General features: G+C 51.4%; 1 protein-coding gene across 1 annotated transcript in view; it reads right to left on the minus strand.

Moving 5' to 3' along the window:
- Positions 1-14,527, minus strand: part of LOC124464771 (ryanodine receptor 3) — an 88,905-nt gene that overhangs the window by 50,732 nt on the left and 23,646 nt on the right. The window contains exons 4-21 of the mRNA XM_047016607.1: positions 12,832-12,906; positions 12,541-12,619; positions 12,201-12,313; positions 10,918-11,017; positions 10,746-10,839; positions 9,563-9,637; positions 8,602-8,758; positions 7,984-8,148; positions 7,576-7,697; positions 6,884-7,064; positions 5,630-5,765; positions 4,294-4,389; positions 3,878-3,996; positions 3,323-3,456; positions 2,959-3,200; positions 2,432-2,624; positions 1,267-1,483; positions 1,017-1,121 (exon numbers count right to left, since the gene is read on the minus strand). Of these exons, the coding sequence (XP_046872563.1) occupies positions 1,017-1,121; positions 1,267-1,483; positions 2,432-2,624; positions 2,959-3,200; positions 3,323-3,456; positions 3,878-3,996; positions 4,294-4,389; positions 5,630-5,765; positions 6,884-7,064; positions 7,576-7,697; positions 7,984-8,148; positions 8,602-8,758; positions 9,563-9,637; positions 10,746-10,839; positions 10,918-11,017; positions 12,201-12,313; positions 12,541-12,619; positions 12,832-12,906 (2,403 nt within the window). The remainder of the gene's footprint in view (positions 1-1,016; positions 1,122-1,266; positions 1,484-2,431; positions 2,625-2,958; positions 3,201-3,322; positions 3,457-3,877; positions 3,997-4,293; positions 4,390-5,629; positions 5,766-6,883; positions 7,065-7,575; positions 7,698-7,983; positions 8,149-8,601; positions 8,759-9,562; positions 9,638-10,745; positions 10,840-10,917; positions 11,018-12,200; positions 12,314-12,540; positions 12,620-12,831; positions 12,907-14,527) is intronic.

Genomic DNA, 14,527 nt, shown 5'->3' on the forward strand with positions numbered 1-14,527 from the left:
GGGTTGGAGGAGAGGAGGGTTGGAGGAGAGGAGGAATGAGAGAGGAGAGGAGGGTTGGAGGAGAGGAGGAATGAGAGAGGAGAAGAGGGTTGGAGGAGAGGAGGAACGAGAGAGGAGAGGAGGGTTGGAGGAGAGGAGGAATGAGAGAGGAGGGTTGGAGGAGAGGAGGAAAAAGAGGAGAGGAGGGTTGGAGGAGAGGAGGAATGAGAGAGGAGAGGAGGGTTGGAGGAGAGGAGGAATGAGAGAGGAGAAGAGGGTTGGAGGAGAGGAGGAATGAGAGAGGAGAGGAGGGTTTGAGGACCAGAGCCAGTATTCATCTTGTTTGTAATATAAACATAAGAGCTGGGGAGCACATTGTTTCTGTTCAGGTCGTCTGCACCTCACAGTGCAGCTGGGCAAAACAGGTCAAAGATCCTCACCGTCCAATAAACCAAGAGTCACTGACGCAGTGTAGTCCTACTGACACACACACCTCCAAAAAACAAGCACTAGATGAAGGAGAATCATTTGGACTACACCAGGTCTGTTAGTCTCAGGGGGAAATGTCACCTGCATCTATTTCTTGGTTTATTGTAGCAGTTTAACGGTCTACAATGACCTGTTGTGTCCTTGGAGTAAAACAATTGCATTGTAATTCATGATACTAGACGTGAGACAGAGTGAGTCTGTCACCTACCAACACACTAAAATGAAAGTTAAATGGTAGAAGGAACACAGAAAGAGGAGGGATTTTTGGTCACTTACCCTCTGTTGAGTTTGAACCGCAAATTATAAAAGAGAAAAGCAAAATGGTGTACAGGCTTTTTGGTTCGCAAACGGTCGCATTCCAAACCTAGAGCATTTCTCAATAAACAAACATAAACGGTTCTTTCTTTACTCAATCAAAACTGTATAGATTAAGTGTGTATCACTGGAATGATGTTGCATATAAATCACAGCTGTTGTGTGAACCCTGTCCTATGTGTTGAGTGTGTGTGTGAGTGTGTGTGTGCCCTGAGCAGCAGGGCAGGTCATACCTTGCCGTAGGACCATCCCAGCTCGATCTTGTTCATGCCCCACAGCTCGTGGATGTTCTCAGCCAGCTTGTCTCGGACCTTCTCCAGGTGGGAGGGCATGACCACCTAAGACCAGGATCACAGACAACACCGCTACACCCTGAACCAAACACTGTGTACGGCTGCTCATGCAGAGCCTGGAAGCTGACGCTCCTTGGTGTGGAGGCAGGGCTGTGTTCCAGTGTGGTGAGTGTGGAGTGGAGAGAGCTACCTGGCTGGTCTCCACAGGTGTGGGGATGAAGGAGGCCTGTGACAGCAGCTGGGTGGTGCCCAGAAGGTCCCTCACCCCCTCCTCATCCCTCTTGTACTCCTTCACAGGCTCCACGCGCATCTTCTCCCTGGGCAGCAGGGCCTCGCAGCACGGAGCGTAGCTCGACGGCGGCAGGAACTTGAAGTCGCCATGGCGACCCCCCAACAGGAAACGCACCCTGGGGAGACAGGAAACGGGTGGTTCCAGCATGAACAAGGAAGGGTACAGAACCAGGGGTTCACCATGCGTGTTTTCACCTTGTAACATGTCACATTTTAACACCGTCAACTCCCTCTGTCTGACTCAGAGACAGAGGCAGCTCTGTGTGTCTGACTCAGAGACAGATGCAGTATTTAAATCTTCCACATCAGACAGAAACATCCACAGAGGGTCTCCGCTCCAGAGAGGGTCTCCGCTCCAGAGAGGGTCTCCCTCCAGAGAGGGTCTCCGCTCCAGAGAGGGTCTCCCTCCAGAGAGGGTCTCTGCTCCAGAGAGGGTCTCCGCTCCAGAGAGGGTCTCCGCTCCAGAGAGGGTCTCCCTCCAGAGAGGGTCTCCGCTCCAGAGAGGGTCTCCGCTCCAGAGAGGGTCTCCCTCCAGAGAGGGTCTCCGCTCCAGAGAGGGTCTCCCTCCAGAGAGGGTCTCCCTCCAGAGAGGGTCTCCGCTCCAGAGAGGGTCTCCGCTCCAGAGAGGGTCTCCCTCCAGAGAGGGTCTCCCTCCAGAAAGGGTCTCCGCTCCAGAGAGGGTCTCCGCTCCAGAGAGGAGCTGGACAGTAAAAGATCTGATGTTCCAAATGAGTCGATTAGGAAATCCTGAGAAGTCTGCTGGAGCTCGAAATTCCATTTTGCAGACCTGTCAATCACACCATCTGAAGTCACCATGGCAAGAAGAGAGGAGAAGAGTCAGGCTATTTCCCTGTGTCCGGGGCTGATTTGGCAGGGAAAGAGATGTGTGAGTGTATGTGTGAGGTGTGTGTGAGTGTTGTGTGAGAGGTGTGTGTGAGTGTATGTGTGATATGTGTGTTAGTGTATGTGTTTGTGTGTTTAATGATGTGTGAGAGTGTATGCATGTGTATGTTGGTAAACATTAGTACGTGTGTGTATTCTCTCCCTGTGAGGAGGACACATACTTGACCCCAGCAGAGAAGCTGACCACAGGGAAGAACAGCCCGGCGGTGTTGAAGTTCTCGAACATGCCCTGGACGGGCTGGCCGTTGATCCTGAAGGAGACGCTGGGAGCGCCCAGGTCCAGACAGCAGCTCACCACGTCATCACCCGTCAGGAGGTGATGGTTCACTGAGGCTACCGCCCTTGGGATACGACCTGCACACACACACACACACACACAATTAAGACATACGTAGAAAGAGGAATGGCTAGAAACTCATTCACTCGACGACTCCCTCAGTGTGGGTAGAGAGACGGCCCCAGGGCCCAGACAGCTGACAGTCTACTCTCAGCCCAGGGCCCAGACAGCTGTCTAGACAGTCTACTCTCAGCCCAGGGCCCAGACAGCTGACAGTCTACTCTCAGCCCAGGGCCCAGACAGCTGACAGTCTACTCTCAGCCCAGGGCCCAGACAGCTGACAGTCTACTCTCAGCCCATCTGAGGTCAAACACTCAAGCTACCCCCCCACACACACAGGTACATACTGACCTGACCAGAGGTGAAGTCCGTCAAAGCCATAGGAGTAGAGATCGTCCCCCACCCCATTGCCCCCCCAGCCCTCGCCGCCCCCTGGGTAGGGGGCGTATCCCTTGGTGCTGGCCCAGCCCACACGCAGGTGTGACGGCTCGCTGGTCAGAAAGGGCACCACCTGGTCAATCATCAGCTCGTAGTACCATTTCCTGTACTGGGCGGAGCCCTCGCTCACCCCCAGGAAGATGTTGGGCCTCATGCTGCACACACACAAGCAGAGGAAACTAAACACTCTATACCTGTTAGACAGTACAGGACACATTACACTGACAAAGTAATGATTTGTGAATAGTGGTGATTATGGTCTGTTTCCAAGGTGTACCTCTGGACGTCGTTAACCAGGCGGGTCTGGAGGAGAAGATCTCTCCTCGGCAGTAGGTGGTCACAGATCAGGTTCTGATTGGCTCTCACAGCTACACCGTTACACACACAGAGAGAGCAGAGCACGTCCAGGATCTGGAGGGAGGAGAGGACGTTACACACAGAGAGCAGAGCATGGTGAGAGAGGAGCAGGAGAAAGGAACAGGAGAGGGACAGGAGAGAGAGCAGGAGAGAGAGAGAGCAGGAGAGAGAGAGAGCAGGAGAGAAAGAGCAGGAGAGAAGCCTTTTTCCGGCTTGCCAGCCAGATGAAACACTGACTGGGATCTATGACTGAGAGGATGTCAGCTCCCTGGATCTCCTCCCAATGTAAACATCTTGATACACAATGGAGACACTGCGCTATGTGTCTGTGTGTGTTTATCTAGTAATGACAGTAACTGTCAGAAAAATGAATTACTACAGCACTCCTCCTTGGAGACGCACGGGTGTGTGTGTGTGTGGGGGGGGGGGGGGGGTGTATGCACGTGTGTGTTTAGCTATGTGTGAGTGAGCCCACCTTGTGGTTGCGTCCATGCTTGTAGAGTAGGGAGATGATGGACTGGATGTGCCCTCGCTGGATGATGTTCAGGGCCTCAGGGCTCTCGATCAGGATGCAGTGAAGAACCTCCAGGATGCCTGCAGACACACCTCATCCATGAGCATCACACATGAACCGTAGCAACAAGGTACAGCAGCTCCAGACGAACCCTAGCAACAAGGTACTGCAGCTACAGACGAACCCTAGCAACAAGGTAGTGTAGCTCCAGACGAACCCTAGCAACAAGCACACTCTAGCAACAAGGTACTGCAGCTACAAACAAACCCTAGCAACCAGGTAGTGTAGCTCCAGACGAACCCTAGCAACAAGGTAGTGTAGCTCCAGACTGGTGGTGTAACAGGTGAGAGGACAGACAGGCCGGGGCCCGATGGTACCTGAGGAGGACTCCAGTCTCTCCAGCTTGCTGATCAGCCAGTCCAGGTTGTTGGAGAACTGGGTACAGCTGTTCCTATTCCCTCGGATTAGCGCAGCTACAGGAAACACATGGAAAAGTCAGGTTATATTTAGTAATTTTTGCAGATGCTCTTATCCATATATACTGTACAAAGTAGAGAAAAGTCAGGTTATATACTGTACAAAGTAGAGAAAGGTCAGGTTATCTGTATAGTAGAAGAAAAGATATCCTTGCATCTGTCTTTGGGGTGAGGTGAAACCAGTTACCCATCAACACACAACCAGCATCTTACACAAATATCATCAAAATGTCCCTGGCAATGTCCCCCACAAGGTCCACCTTGCCAGCCTGCTCAGAGGACAGGAGAGAGGAGTGTTCTAAGAGCACTCCTGCATGTTAATGGGCTGAGAGGAGAGGGGGGGTGGGAGGAGAGACAAGACGCATCAGAGCCAAAAGCACACGGCTCATCCAGTGGGGACGAACAGAGGAGAGCGGTTATCCGTTTAGCGACGCTGAGCGTGGGAGAACAAGGACAAGAACAAGGTTTAAAACAGAACCACTCAAGACCACCACGCTAAGAAAAGGGATGTGCTGCCAGCTGGACAGAACAGCCCAGCTCTCTTCAGCTGCCAGGTCACGTTAGTCCACGCAGTCCTCAGAAGGTCTGAGGACAGGGACAGCTCAGGGGCTGGTGGGGGACAGTGAGAGGTGAGGACAAGGGGACATAGAGGGGACATGGAGACAGAGGGTGGACATGGCCACCGTCACCGATAACAGCTACCACAGACCATGAGCACAGTGGAGAGCTTGTTCCCTCATGGATTCAAAAGCCATCTGGTAGACAGGCACAGCCTTGCCTGGCTGGGAGACTGTGTGTGTGAGAGTGTGTGTGTGTGTGTGTGTGTGTGTGTAAGCAGTAGGCATGTTTGGGGGGGTGCCCTGAAAGCACTTCACACAATTTGTAACTGATTGTAGTCAAGTCTGGTGCACGTGTGTGTGGGTGTGTGAATGTGTGTGCGCAGGAAAACAGCATCCAGCCAATCAGGTCAGTAATATGTTTCCCCAACAAGTAACCTGTCCATTAAAAAATAAATTATATTGATAAAAATAATTCTGGACGGCTCTAATTCCCTTGGAATTATTAAAGTACCAACCCACCTGACAGGCAGACAGGCAGACAGACAGACAGACAGACAGACAGGCAGACAGGCAGACAGGCAGACAGGCAGGCAGGCAGGCAGGCAGGCAGGCAGGCAGGCAGGCAGGCAGGCAGGCAGGCAGGCAGGCAGGCAGGCAGGCAGGCAGGCAGGCCTCACCCAGCAGCTCGTAGAGCAGGTTGAGGATGTCCTTCCAGGCAGCCCCAGCCTCGGCCCCGGCACACTCTCCAAAGTGAGCGGCGCTGTTGTACATGTTGAGACGGTCGATGCAGCTGGACACCAGCGTCAGCATGCCCTGACAAACACACACATCACCGTGAGGTCATCAGTGTGTGCCGCAGCCTGACCCCATGAAGTGTCAGGTCGTGGGATGAGAGGAGAAGCAGGCAGGGTCCGGCTCTGAGACACAGATAATCACAAAGGATTTATACCTCCAGGAAGTGCCTCGCATCAGCCATCTACTGTGACAAATTGACCGAACGACGGTTTTATAGTGAAGAATTGGAGCGAAAAAATACAATTCCAACATATTCATATACTGAGGAAAGCAGAAGAGAAATATATGCTTTAGAAGCAGGATATGTAGAGAGCCACGTTAGTGCGAACACTAACTGCAAAAATCTGTTATGTAAACAGATATATTGAGCTCATTTGCATTTCTGTTATTAACCTACAGCATTGAGCGAGGGCATGGAGGTGACTTGGGAACAACACAGAGTTTTACCTCCAGGTGTCGTGAGGTGGATGTGGGGCTTGTTTGACCTCGTCGACTCAGAGGAGGGAAGCTGACATTTGATAATTGATGAGAGTAATTCTGGGCCCAGAAGCTAATCGGAGGCTTCACTGCAGCGGTGTCAGAATTAGGGATGCACCGAATCCAGGATTTGGTTTCGGATTCGGCCAAATATTGGGCTTTTTGACAGGGTTCGTATTTGGCCAAACCTTTTTTTTCACCAAATCTAAACCCTACGCTTGCACTACGCGCGCTACGCTGGTCGATATAATGACACCGCCGTTGATTACCGTTGTTTACTTCATTAATGTATTTACTGTGTTAATGGACTGAGGATGGGGGTAGGATTCGGTATTCGGTTTCGGATTCAGACAAATCTTAACCAGTGGATTCGGTATTCGGCCGAACCCCAAAAACCTGGATTCGGAGCATCCCTACTCAGAATCACAGCAACTCATAACAAAACTGCTGACAGTTGAAAATGCACGGCAGCGCAAAACAATGTGCTATTGAAAGCGCATTCACAGATTCACGAGACTGTGACCAGCTAACTCCTGCGGTAGCCACTTACTAACATGACCTTAACACACCTGACACTTGACTTAGGACTGCTAATGTATTTCCCTGCCAAACATCGCTCTCTGGCCAGGGTTGGGCACTTCCTGTGATGCGGGACTCACTTCCTGTTTGAAAAGGTTCTGGCGGTTCTTGAGCGAGCGCAGCTTGATCTGCTTCTGTTCGTGCTCCAGGTCGGCGGCAGGAAGCAGGAAGTAGGAGATGAGGTCGTTGAGGGTCTGGAGGACTTCCTGGATGGGCGGGGCCACAGATGCACGGGTCTTCCCTCCCAGACAGTCCAGGTCCCTGAGAGGAGGAGCACACATTACCATCGCTGCCTCTCTGCAGACATGACCCTTCTGCAGCACCATGTCTTGCATAACAACTGTGGTAAACAAGGCCAGCACGCTGCATGGACAGAACATGACTCTGAATGTAAAAGCTGCCACACGTTCTGCCGCTTCAGGTTCACGCAGAAGCGTTTCCATCCAGCGGCAAAGAACAGACACAGGGGACAGGGACAGCCAGCCGTGACCCCGACTTGACCTGAGGGGTTCAGAGAGGGTGGGCGGCCGAGGTTCCAGCCAACCCCTCTCTGCCCCTTGTTCTATTTGAATTTCTGAAGCTCGAATCTTTTGGGATTTTACTGTTCGAATGCGCGCAGCTCTACAATGAAATGTTTTTTTGTCATGTTAAACAGAAAAATAAATAAAAGAATACTAATTGTGATGAGCCGCCACAAATCAATCAATGTATGGAAAACACTGGTGTGTGCATGCGTGTGTGTGAGTGTGTGTGCGTGTGTGTGTAAGTGCACCTGATGAAGCGGCTGAACAGACGGGTGGTGTTGCGGATGATGCGTGCAGCACAGGACTCCTCGTGCTGACAGCGCTGCAGGGTCAGACTGTCGTCCATGTGACCTTCAGAGTGAAGACAGGCCTGGAGACACAGGGAAGAGAGCAGGTGGGGAGAGAGACGGAGGACAGGGAGAGGAGAGACATCAGACAGCTAGATATTATGGGTGATCAAATCCACTAGCCTGAAAAGGTGCTTCCACTGCAGGCCATCTACTTGTGTGTGTGGGTGTGTGTGGGTGTGTGTGTGTAAACACCAGACATGCACAGTCCCTTCACATCAGCCCCCCCTGCTACGATTCTCTTCTACATCTCATTCTACAGGATGTGTCTTGGTCGGCCACATGAGGCCAGCAGGACGGAGAGTTTACCCGTCTCTTGAGAGGGCCGAGGCGGGCAGACTTGACATCGGGCGCCTGATAGGACAGCCAGAGCCCCGTGGCCACGTGCATGACGAAGCAGAGGGAGTCTCCATACTTGATCTCAGCCACGCCCATGCCCTCCACATCTCTCTTGGGACTGCTCTCCAGCTTGTCCTGGGGGAGACCAGCCAGCAGAGAGGGTCAGAGAACTCAACACACTCACACACATGTACACACACATATGTGCATGTATGCACACACACACACCTCCTCTCCAGCTGGAAATCTCCAGAGAGGAGCAGGATGTGTTGACCTGTGGTGAGGTCAGGCAGTGAGGTCAGCAGTTAGTTCTCACCCTAACCTTAACCCTCACCCTAACAGCCGGCAGGTAAGGGCTCCACTCTCTAAAGCAGAACTGCTTCACCACAACTCTACTACAGCCCTAGTCAATAAAAATGCGTTCAATTTTCCAGTTCAAGGAGAGCAGGTCGTTAATATCGCTACAGATCGTTCCTTTGTAATGTATTTTAGTGATGGTGGAGAGGGTGTGGTTGAGCACCACACAGTCCTGTAGGTCACCTCTGAGGATGTGTGAGTGTGTGTGTGTAAGTGTGTGTGTGCGCTGACCTTGGAGGCTCTGAAGCAGAAGGCAGTGGAGTTGGTATCCGCTCTCTCCCTCTCCAGCAGCACCAGGCCCCGCTCCTCAGCCAGCGCCAGGTAGTGACCGCTGGTCAGGTGACGCAGGCGGAAGGGCTGACTCCAGCGGATGTAGCTCCCACTCCAGCTGTCACGGGTCAGGGTCACACACAGACATACATACACACAGGCACAAACACACACAGACACACACACACGAGTGCACACAAACACACATTTATAAACAACTCACTAGGCCATCAAAGGCTAATATCCTTAAATCAGATCATGCACACTTTGCTGCCAGCTGTTAATTAGCTAGCAAGGCATGTGCTAATACAGCAATTACTAAACACTCTGCAAGAGAATATTCCACTAATTATGTAGCTAATGTGTATTCACGACATGTTCTGTTGTGGAAGATCAAACCGACTCAGAAGGAAAACATGAGAGATGAGAGGATGTCTGGATCAAGAAGTCTGATCTCACTGAGCAGAGACACACTCAGCATCTATGAAAGACTCTACAAATAGCTGGGGCCAAAAGTGCAAATGAGTTGCAGCTTTGTGAGGCCTCAGACAAAGGTGTTCGGGGAGGGGGGGGGGTTGCTGAGTCGGGGGGGAGGGTCATGATTGCGGTGGTAATGTGCACCTGAGCATATCAGAGGAAGGAGAGGAGGAGGGAGGGGATGAAGAGACCGATACAGTTAACACAGAGGAGAGGAGGGTGGGAGACAGAGAGAGAGAGAGAGAGAGAGAGAGAGAGAGAGAGAGAGAGAGAGAGAGAGAGAGAGAGAGAAAGGAGGGCGGGCGGGCGGGAGACAGAGAGAGAGAGAGAGAGAGAGAGAGAGTGAGAGAGAGAGAGAGAGAGAGAGAGAGAGAGAGAGAGAAGAGGAGGGTGGGAGACAGAGAGAGAAGAACAGATGACAGAGTGCAAATGAAGGGCAGCTCACCTGATGCGTAGTGGTTCCAGCCTCCACAGGGACCGGGCCTTGGCACCAGCTTTCCCCGTCTCATAGTTCACTATCCTGGGGTATGAGAGAGGGGCATGAGGGGTCTGGCCTGGATCTCCTGGATCTCCTGGACTGTATTCACATCTCCATATACAATCAACAACAACCTTAACCTTGATCAACAGTCTTAAGGTTGTGCTCTAATCATTTTTATCCCTGTTCTGTTCCCTTCTGTCCTCGTGACGTTAGCTCAGATGAGGAGGTCTTAGCCCTGAGTAGGATCCTGTTTAACCTGGCTGTCACATGAACACACAAGTCCAGATAACCCAGTCACACCGGCCATCTCTGCTATGGGTGACTGGGTCCACAGATCAAAGGAATTGTTGATGGCCCTCGGTGACAGTTTGGAGCGTGTCTGATGAAAATGTAGGGTCTCTAAAGAAGCTCTGTCTATTACATTTCAAGGACAGAACCAGGAGTACGGAGCTGACAACCAGGATTTAATCATTGTCTGCGTATTTTGCCTCACATCAATGGTCTAAAAATAGTTGCATGTGTGTGAACCTTAGTGTGTATGTTTCTGTGTACACCTAGTGTTTGTTCAGTGTGTTTCTGTGTGTGTATAAGTTTGTGAGTGTACAGAATGTGTGTATTTGCACCTTAGTTTATATGTGTACCTGGATGCATGTGTGTGTGTGTGTGTTAGAGGTGAAAGACGAAGGGTCCTCCATGCGGCTGGCTGATCTGCTCTTGGCGTGTCGACCCACTTTGGGCCCCTGAACTATTTCCTCATTAGCATTGTGGAGCTAAAGATAGCAGGCAGTGTCTCCTGGGAGAGAGTGGCAGTGACTTGTCCCTCATGAGCCCAACAGCTACCCTCTCCCCCTCTCCCCTCTCCCCTCCCCCTCTCCCTCTCCCTCTCCCTCTCCCTCTCCCTCTCCCTCTCCCTCTCCCCTCCCTCTCCCTCTCCCTCTCCCTCTCCCTCTCCCTCTCCCTCTCTCTCGACTCTCTCCCTCTCTCCCTCTTTCACTCTCTCACTCTCTCACTCTCTCACTCTCTCACTCTCTCACTCTCTCACTCTCTCTCTCACTCTCTCTCTCACTCTCTCTCCTCTCATCAACCACCAGTTCCTCTCTCTATTGAACCACCCTCCTCTCTCTCCAGGAGCAGCAGTTGGTCTCACCTCTGCTGTTCGTCGCTGTGCTCTGAACCGGGGATGGTCAGCACCTCGTCGTGGCCATGGAACAGACGCATCACATGACCTCCCAGCAGGTAACCTATCAGAAGAGAGCTCAGCTGAGTATACCACTGGACAATTCCAACAACTTTAACAACCCTGTATGAGAGAGACCCACCCTCCTCCACGTTGCTGCCGGAGCAGGTTGGATGAACGTTCCAGAGGGTCTGCATGAAGGACGCGTCCACCTGGATGTTGCCGTTGGAGATGGACAGGTGCTGGAGGACAGAGGACATGATGTTTACCTGCTCTGGCCCAGCTGGGTCCGGCACTGCTGGCTCTACCGGCTGTAAGGCTCAGACAGGCTTCAGCTCATGTCTGTGTTTGCATGAGAAACAGAGCCATGGCAGGCCGGGGCGGTGTGGGTGAGACCCTCTGGGGGAAACAGGGGTCCACTCTGCTGATAGACACCAGCCTGGAGGGCAGTGTGGGTCTCTGTCTGTGTCTGTTTGTGTGTCTGTGTGTCACTGTCTCTGGGTGTGTGACTGTGTCCCCAACCCAGTCATCACCACCCTGAGGCCTAGACTGAAAATAACAGACGACAGACTGACAGTCATAAAAGGGCCTGAGGAGGAAGAGAGAGAGACAGAGAGGGAGACAGGGAGAGAGACATAGAGAGAGAGAGAGAGAGATAGAAGAGGCAGGCTAAGCTCCTAGTTATATAGCGACTCGAACTGTAAACTCTGACAGTGTTTGTGTTGTAACAGGAAGTTTCCATTGCTAGCAGCCTTCAATATCTGTGACATTTCACTGTATGAGAACAAAACCAGCCGTGTCACCTAACACCATTTACCCCTGAAACAAACGGAGATTCAATTGACTACTCTGGATAGATTCAAACTTTAAAAGAGCTTTAATCAGGGTGTTGACAGCTGGCAGACGATTTGGCCAAAATCTTCTTCAAGCTAAGAGGATGGAAATAATCTGAAATGCTGTCACATTATGGGATGTGTAAACAGTGTTTGGCTTGATATCACTGCCACAGGACACAGTAGTGACTCTGGTGTAAGTCTCAGTAGTGACTCTGGTGTAAGTCTCAGTAGTGACTCTGGTGTAAGTCTCAGTAGTGACTCTGGTGTAAGTCTCAGTAGTGACTCTGGTGTAAGTCTCAGTAGTGACTCTGGTGTAATTCTCAGTAGTGACTCTGGTGTAAGTCTCAGTAGTGACTCTGGTGTAAGTCTCAGTAGTGACTCTGGTGTAAGTCTCAGTAGTGACTCTGGTGTAAGTCTCAGTAGTGACTCTGGTGTAAGTCTCAGTAGTGACTCTGGTGTAAGTCTCAGTAGTGACTCTGGTGTAAGTCTCAGTAGTGACTCTGGTGTAAGTCTCAGTAGTGACTCTGGTGTAAGTCTCAGTAGTGACTCTGGTGTAAGTCTCAGTAGTGACTCTGGTAAGGACTCCTACCAGGTAGCGTTCTGATGAGACGCTGACCAGGATGAGGTCATCCCCGATGCGAACCTTCTCGCCCTCTGACCTCTGTTTGGACGCAGGGTGAATGGTCCACCAACAGGCTTCACCTGCAGGAGCACACACACACACGCAGACACACACAATCATGACATAATACTGACTTACATACAGTTGGAGAAGTGACTGACTGTATGAGTAGATGCAGGTTGGGAGGAGGGTAGAGTGACAGGTGGGCATTCAGGAACCCTAACCATAGCAACAATCCTCCCCGAATCTGGGGGGGGGGTGGGGGTGTGGTGGTACTGGTGTGTGTGTGGTGGTGAAGAAGTGGTACCTGTGGAGTCTTCCTGCAGCCCCACATCAAAGGACAGCTTATCTGTCTGGGACCTGGATGTCTTCAGACAGGTCAAGTACTGAGACACACACACGCACAAAGTGACAAAGTGATGAGCTATTCAACAATGTGGCACACTTGCATAACAGCTCACATTCTATCTAAACATGTGAAAGCTGTTTAAATGTCACCCTACATCCTGGTGGAAAGACTTGGTTGTTAGGAGTGTGTGTGTGTGTGTGGTGTGTGTGTGTGTGGTGTGTGCGTGTGGTGTGTGTGTGTTCCACTCACCATGGAACTGAAAGAGTGTCTGAGGAGGATGGCATGTCCGTAGAGAAGGGTCCTGTGTCCTCCTCCCTGCGCCGCCTGTGGAGACACACACACACGCACACACACACAATAGTTACACTCTAAAAACAACCTATAGCCTCTCCATTCATCTGGAGAGAGATCACTCTGGCGCACAGTGATGACCTCATACAGAGCCAGTCCCCTGGCCTGTAGCATCTATAATAAGACATGCAGTCCAACATCTTCCTCCTGTATCCGTGACTGGGATACGGGTCATCATCACGCAACTAGAACAGGAGAGAGGGAGGGGTGGAGGGGTAGAGGGAAGGATGGATGGGTGGAGGGAGGGAGGGATGAGAGCTCTGTGTCTCTAATGCTGGGGGGGACATTAAAGAGAGCTGGGGGAGTCCTAAGGTCACCGCGGGTCGGAGGAGAGATGCAGACAGGGACAGCAGTTACAGTAAAGGATGTGACATCACATCCTGTAGCTCGGCTCTGCAGCTACTCACCTTCCGTACGAGCCTCTAGGAAAGCGATGAGGTAAGAGAGAGTGACATCACTGTGAATGCACTTCCTAAAAATGCATTTCATCTGTCTATCGGCTGTATGATTTTCTTAATCTACTTGGATAATGGGGTTATTAGCTGGGCCTCACAGCAGTGACTGCAGAGCGTGCCTTATGGAAGCTGGACCGTGATGTGAGTGTGCATGCCAGTGTTTTCTGAACCAATCCTGTGCACCCTGTTCCTGTGCTGCTGTTGGCTCAGACGATAGCTCCCAGTTTGGATGCAGTTGCCATGGATTATGAATCTGCAGTGGGGCTTAGCTGCTCTGCTCTGCTGAGGAACCCGCTCCTTCCTGACCGTATGAAGGCCAGCAGTGGCAGGCCAGTGTTGCTCTGTCTAAACAGGCAGAGGCCTGGAAGGGAGAGACTGCTGGCTCAAAGGAACAACCCCGGCCCCCTGCTGTTCCCCTACCCTGATAGGCACGGTGACATCCACAACCTTTAAAGGAAGCGCCCCCCGTAGCCCCTCTCCAGCCACCCCAACAGGCCCCATCCAGCCCCCACCCAGCCATGCCGAGGTGTCACTACAACATCACATTTGGGGAGATAAGATCCTGAGATAACTGTTTAGTTTTTTTTACAGCTAACTTGTATGCATGTTAGGTCGTTTCGACCAAAGCATGAGAAGATAATGTACATTTAGACTGTAGAAACAAGTTTGCAGGTCGGGTGCATATCCACGTCCAACTGAACATGCCCCTCAGGTTCCTACAGCCCTAACCCTGGCACATCACCTCACACTGGATACTGATTTAACAAGCATGTCCTCCTAATGGGGTTTGGTCCAGTGACATTTCAGAGCAAAGGAGAGATGAAGACTTTGGAAGTACTGAGGACAGACACAGAGTAAAGGAGTACAAACACACACACACACACACAGACAGACACAGACACAGACACACAGACAGACACACACACAGACAGACACAGACACACAGACAGACAGACACAGACACACACACACAGACAGACACACAGACAGACACACACACACACACAGACAGCCAGAGCCCTCTGCTAACATGGCTCTTCCATAAACCCACAGCTTCATTAGATAGGGATGGAAAACAGCATTGAGAAATAAGTGAGTTAATAGAAAAAGCCAGGACAAAGTTTTTAGCATACTAAATC

Source organism: Hypomesus transpacificus, chromosome 3 (genome assembly GCF_021917145.1).
Source record: "Hypomesus transpacificus isolate Combined female chromosome 3, fHypTra1, whole genome shotgun sequence".
NCBI lineage: Eukaryota > Metazoa > Chordata > Actinopteri > Osmeriformes > Osmeridae > Hypomesus > Hypomesus transpacificus.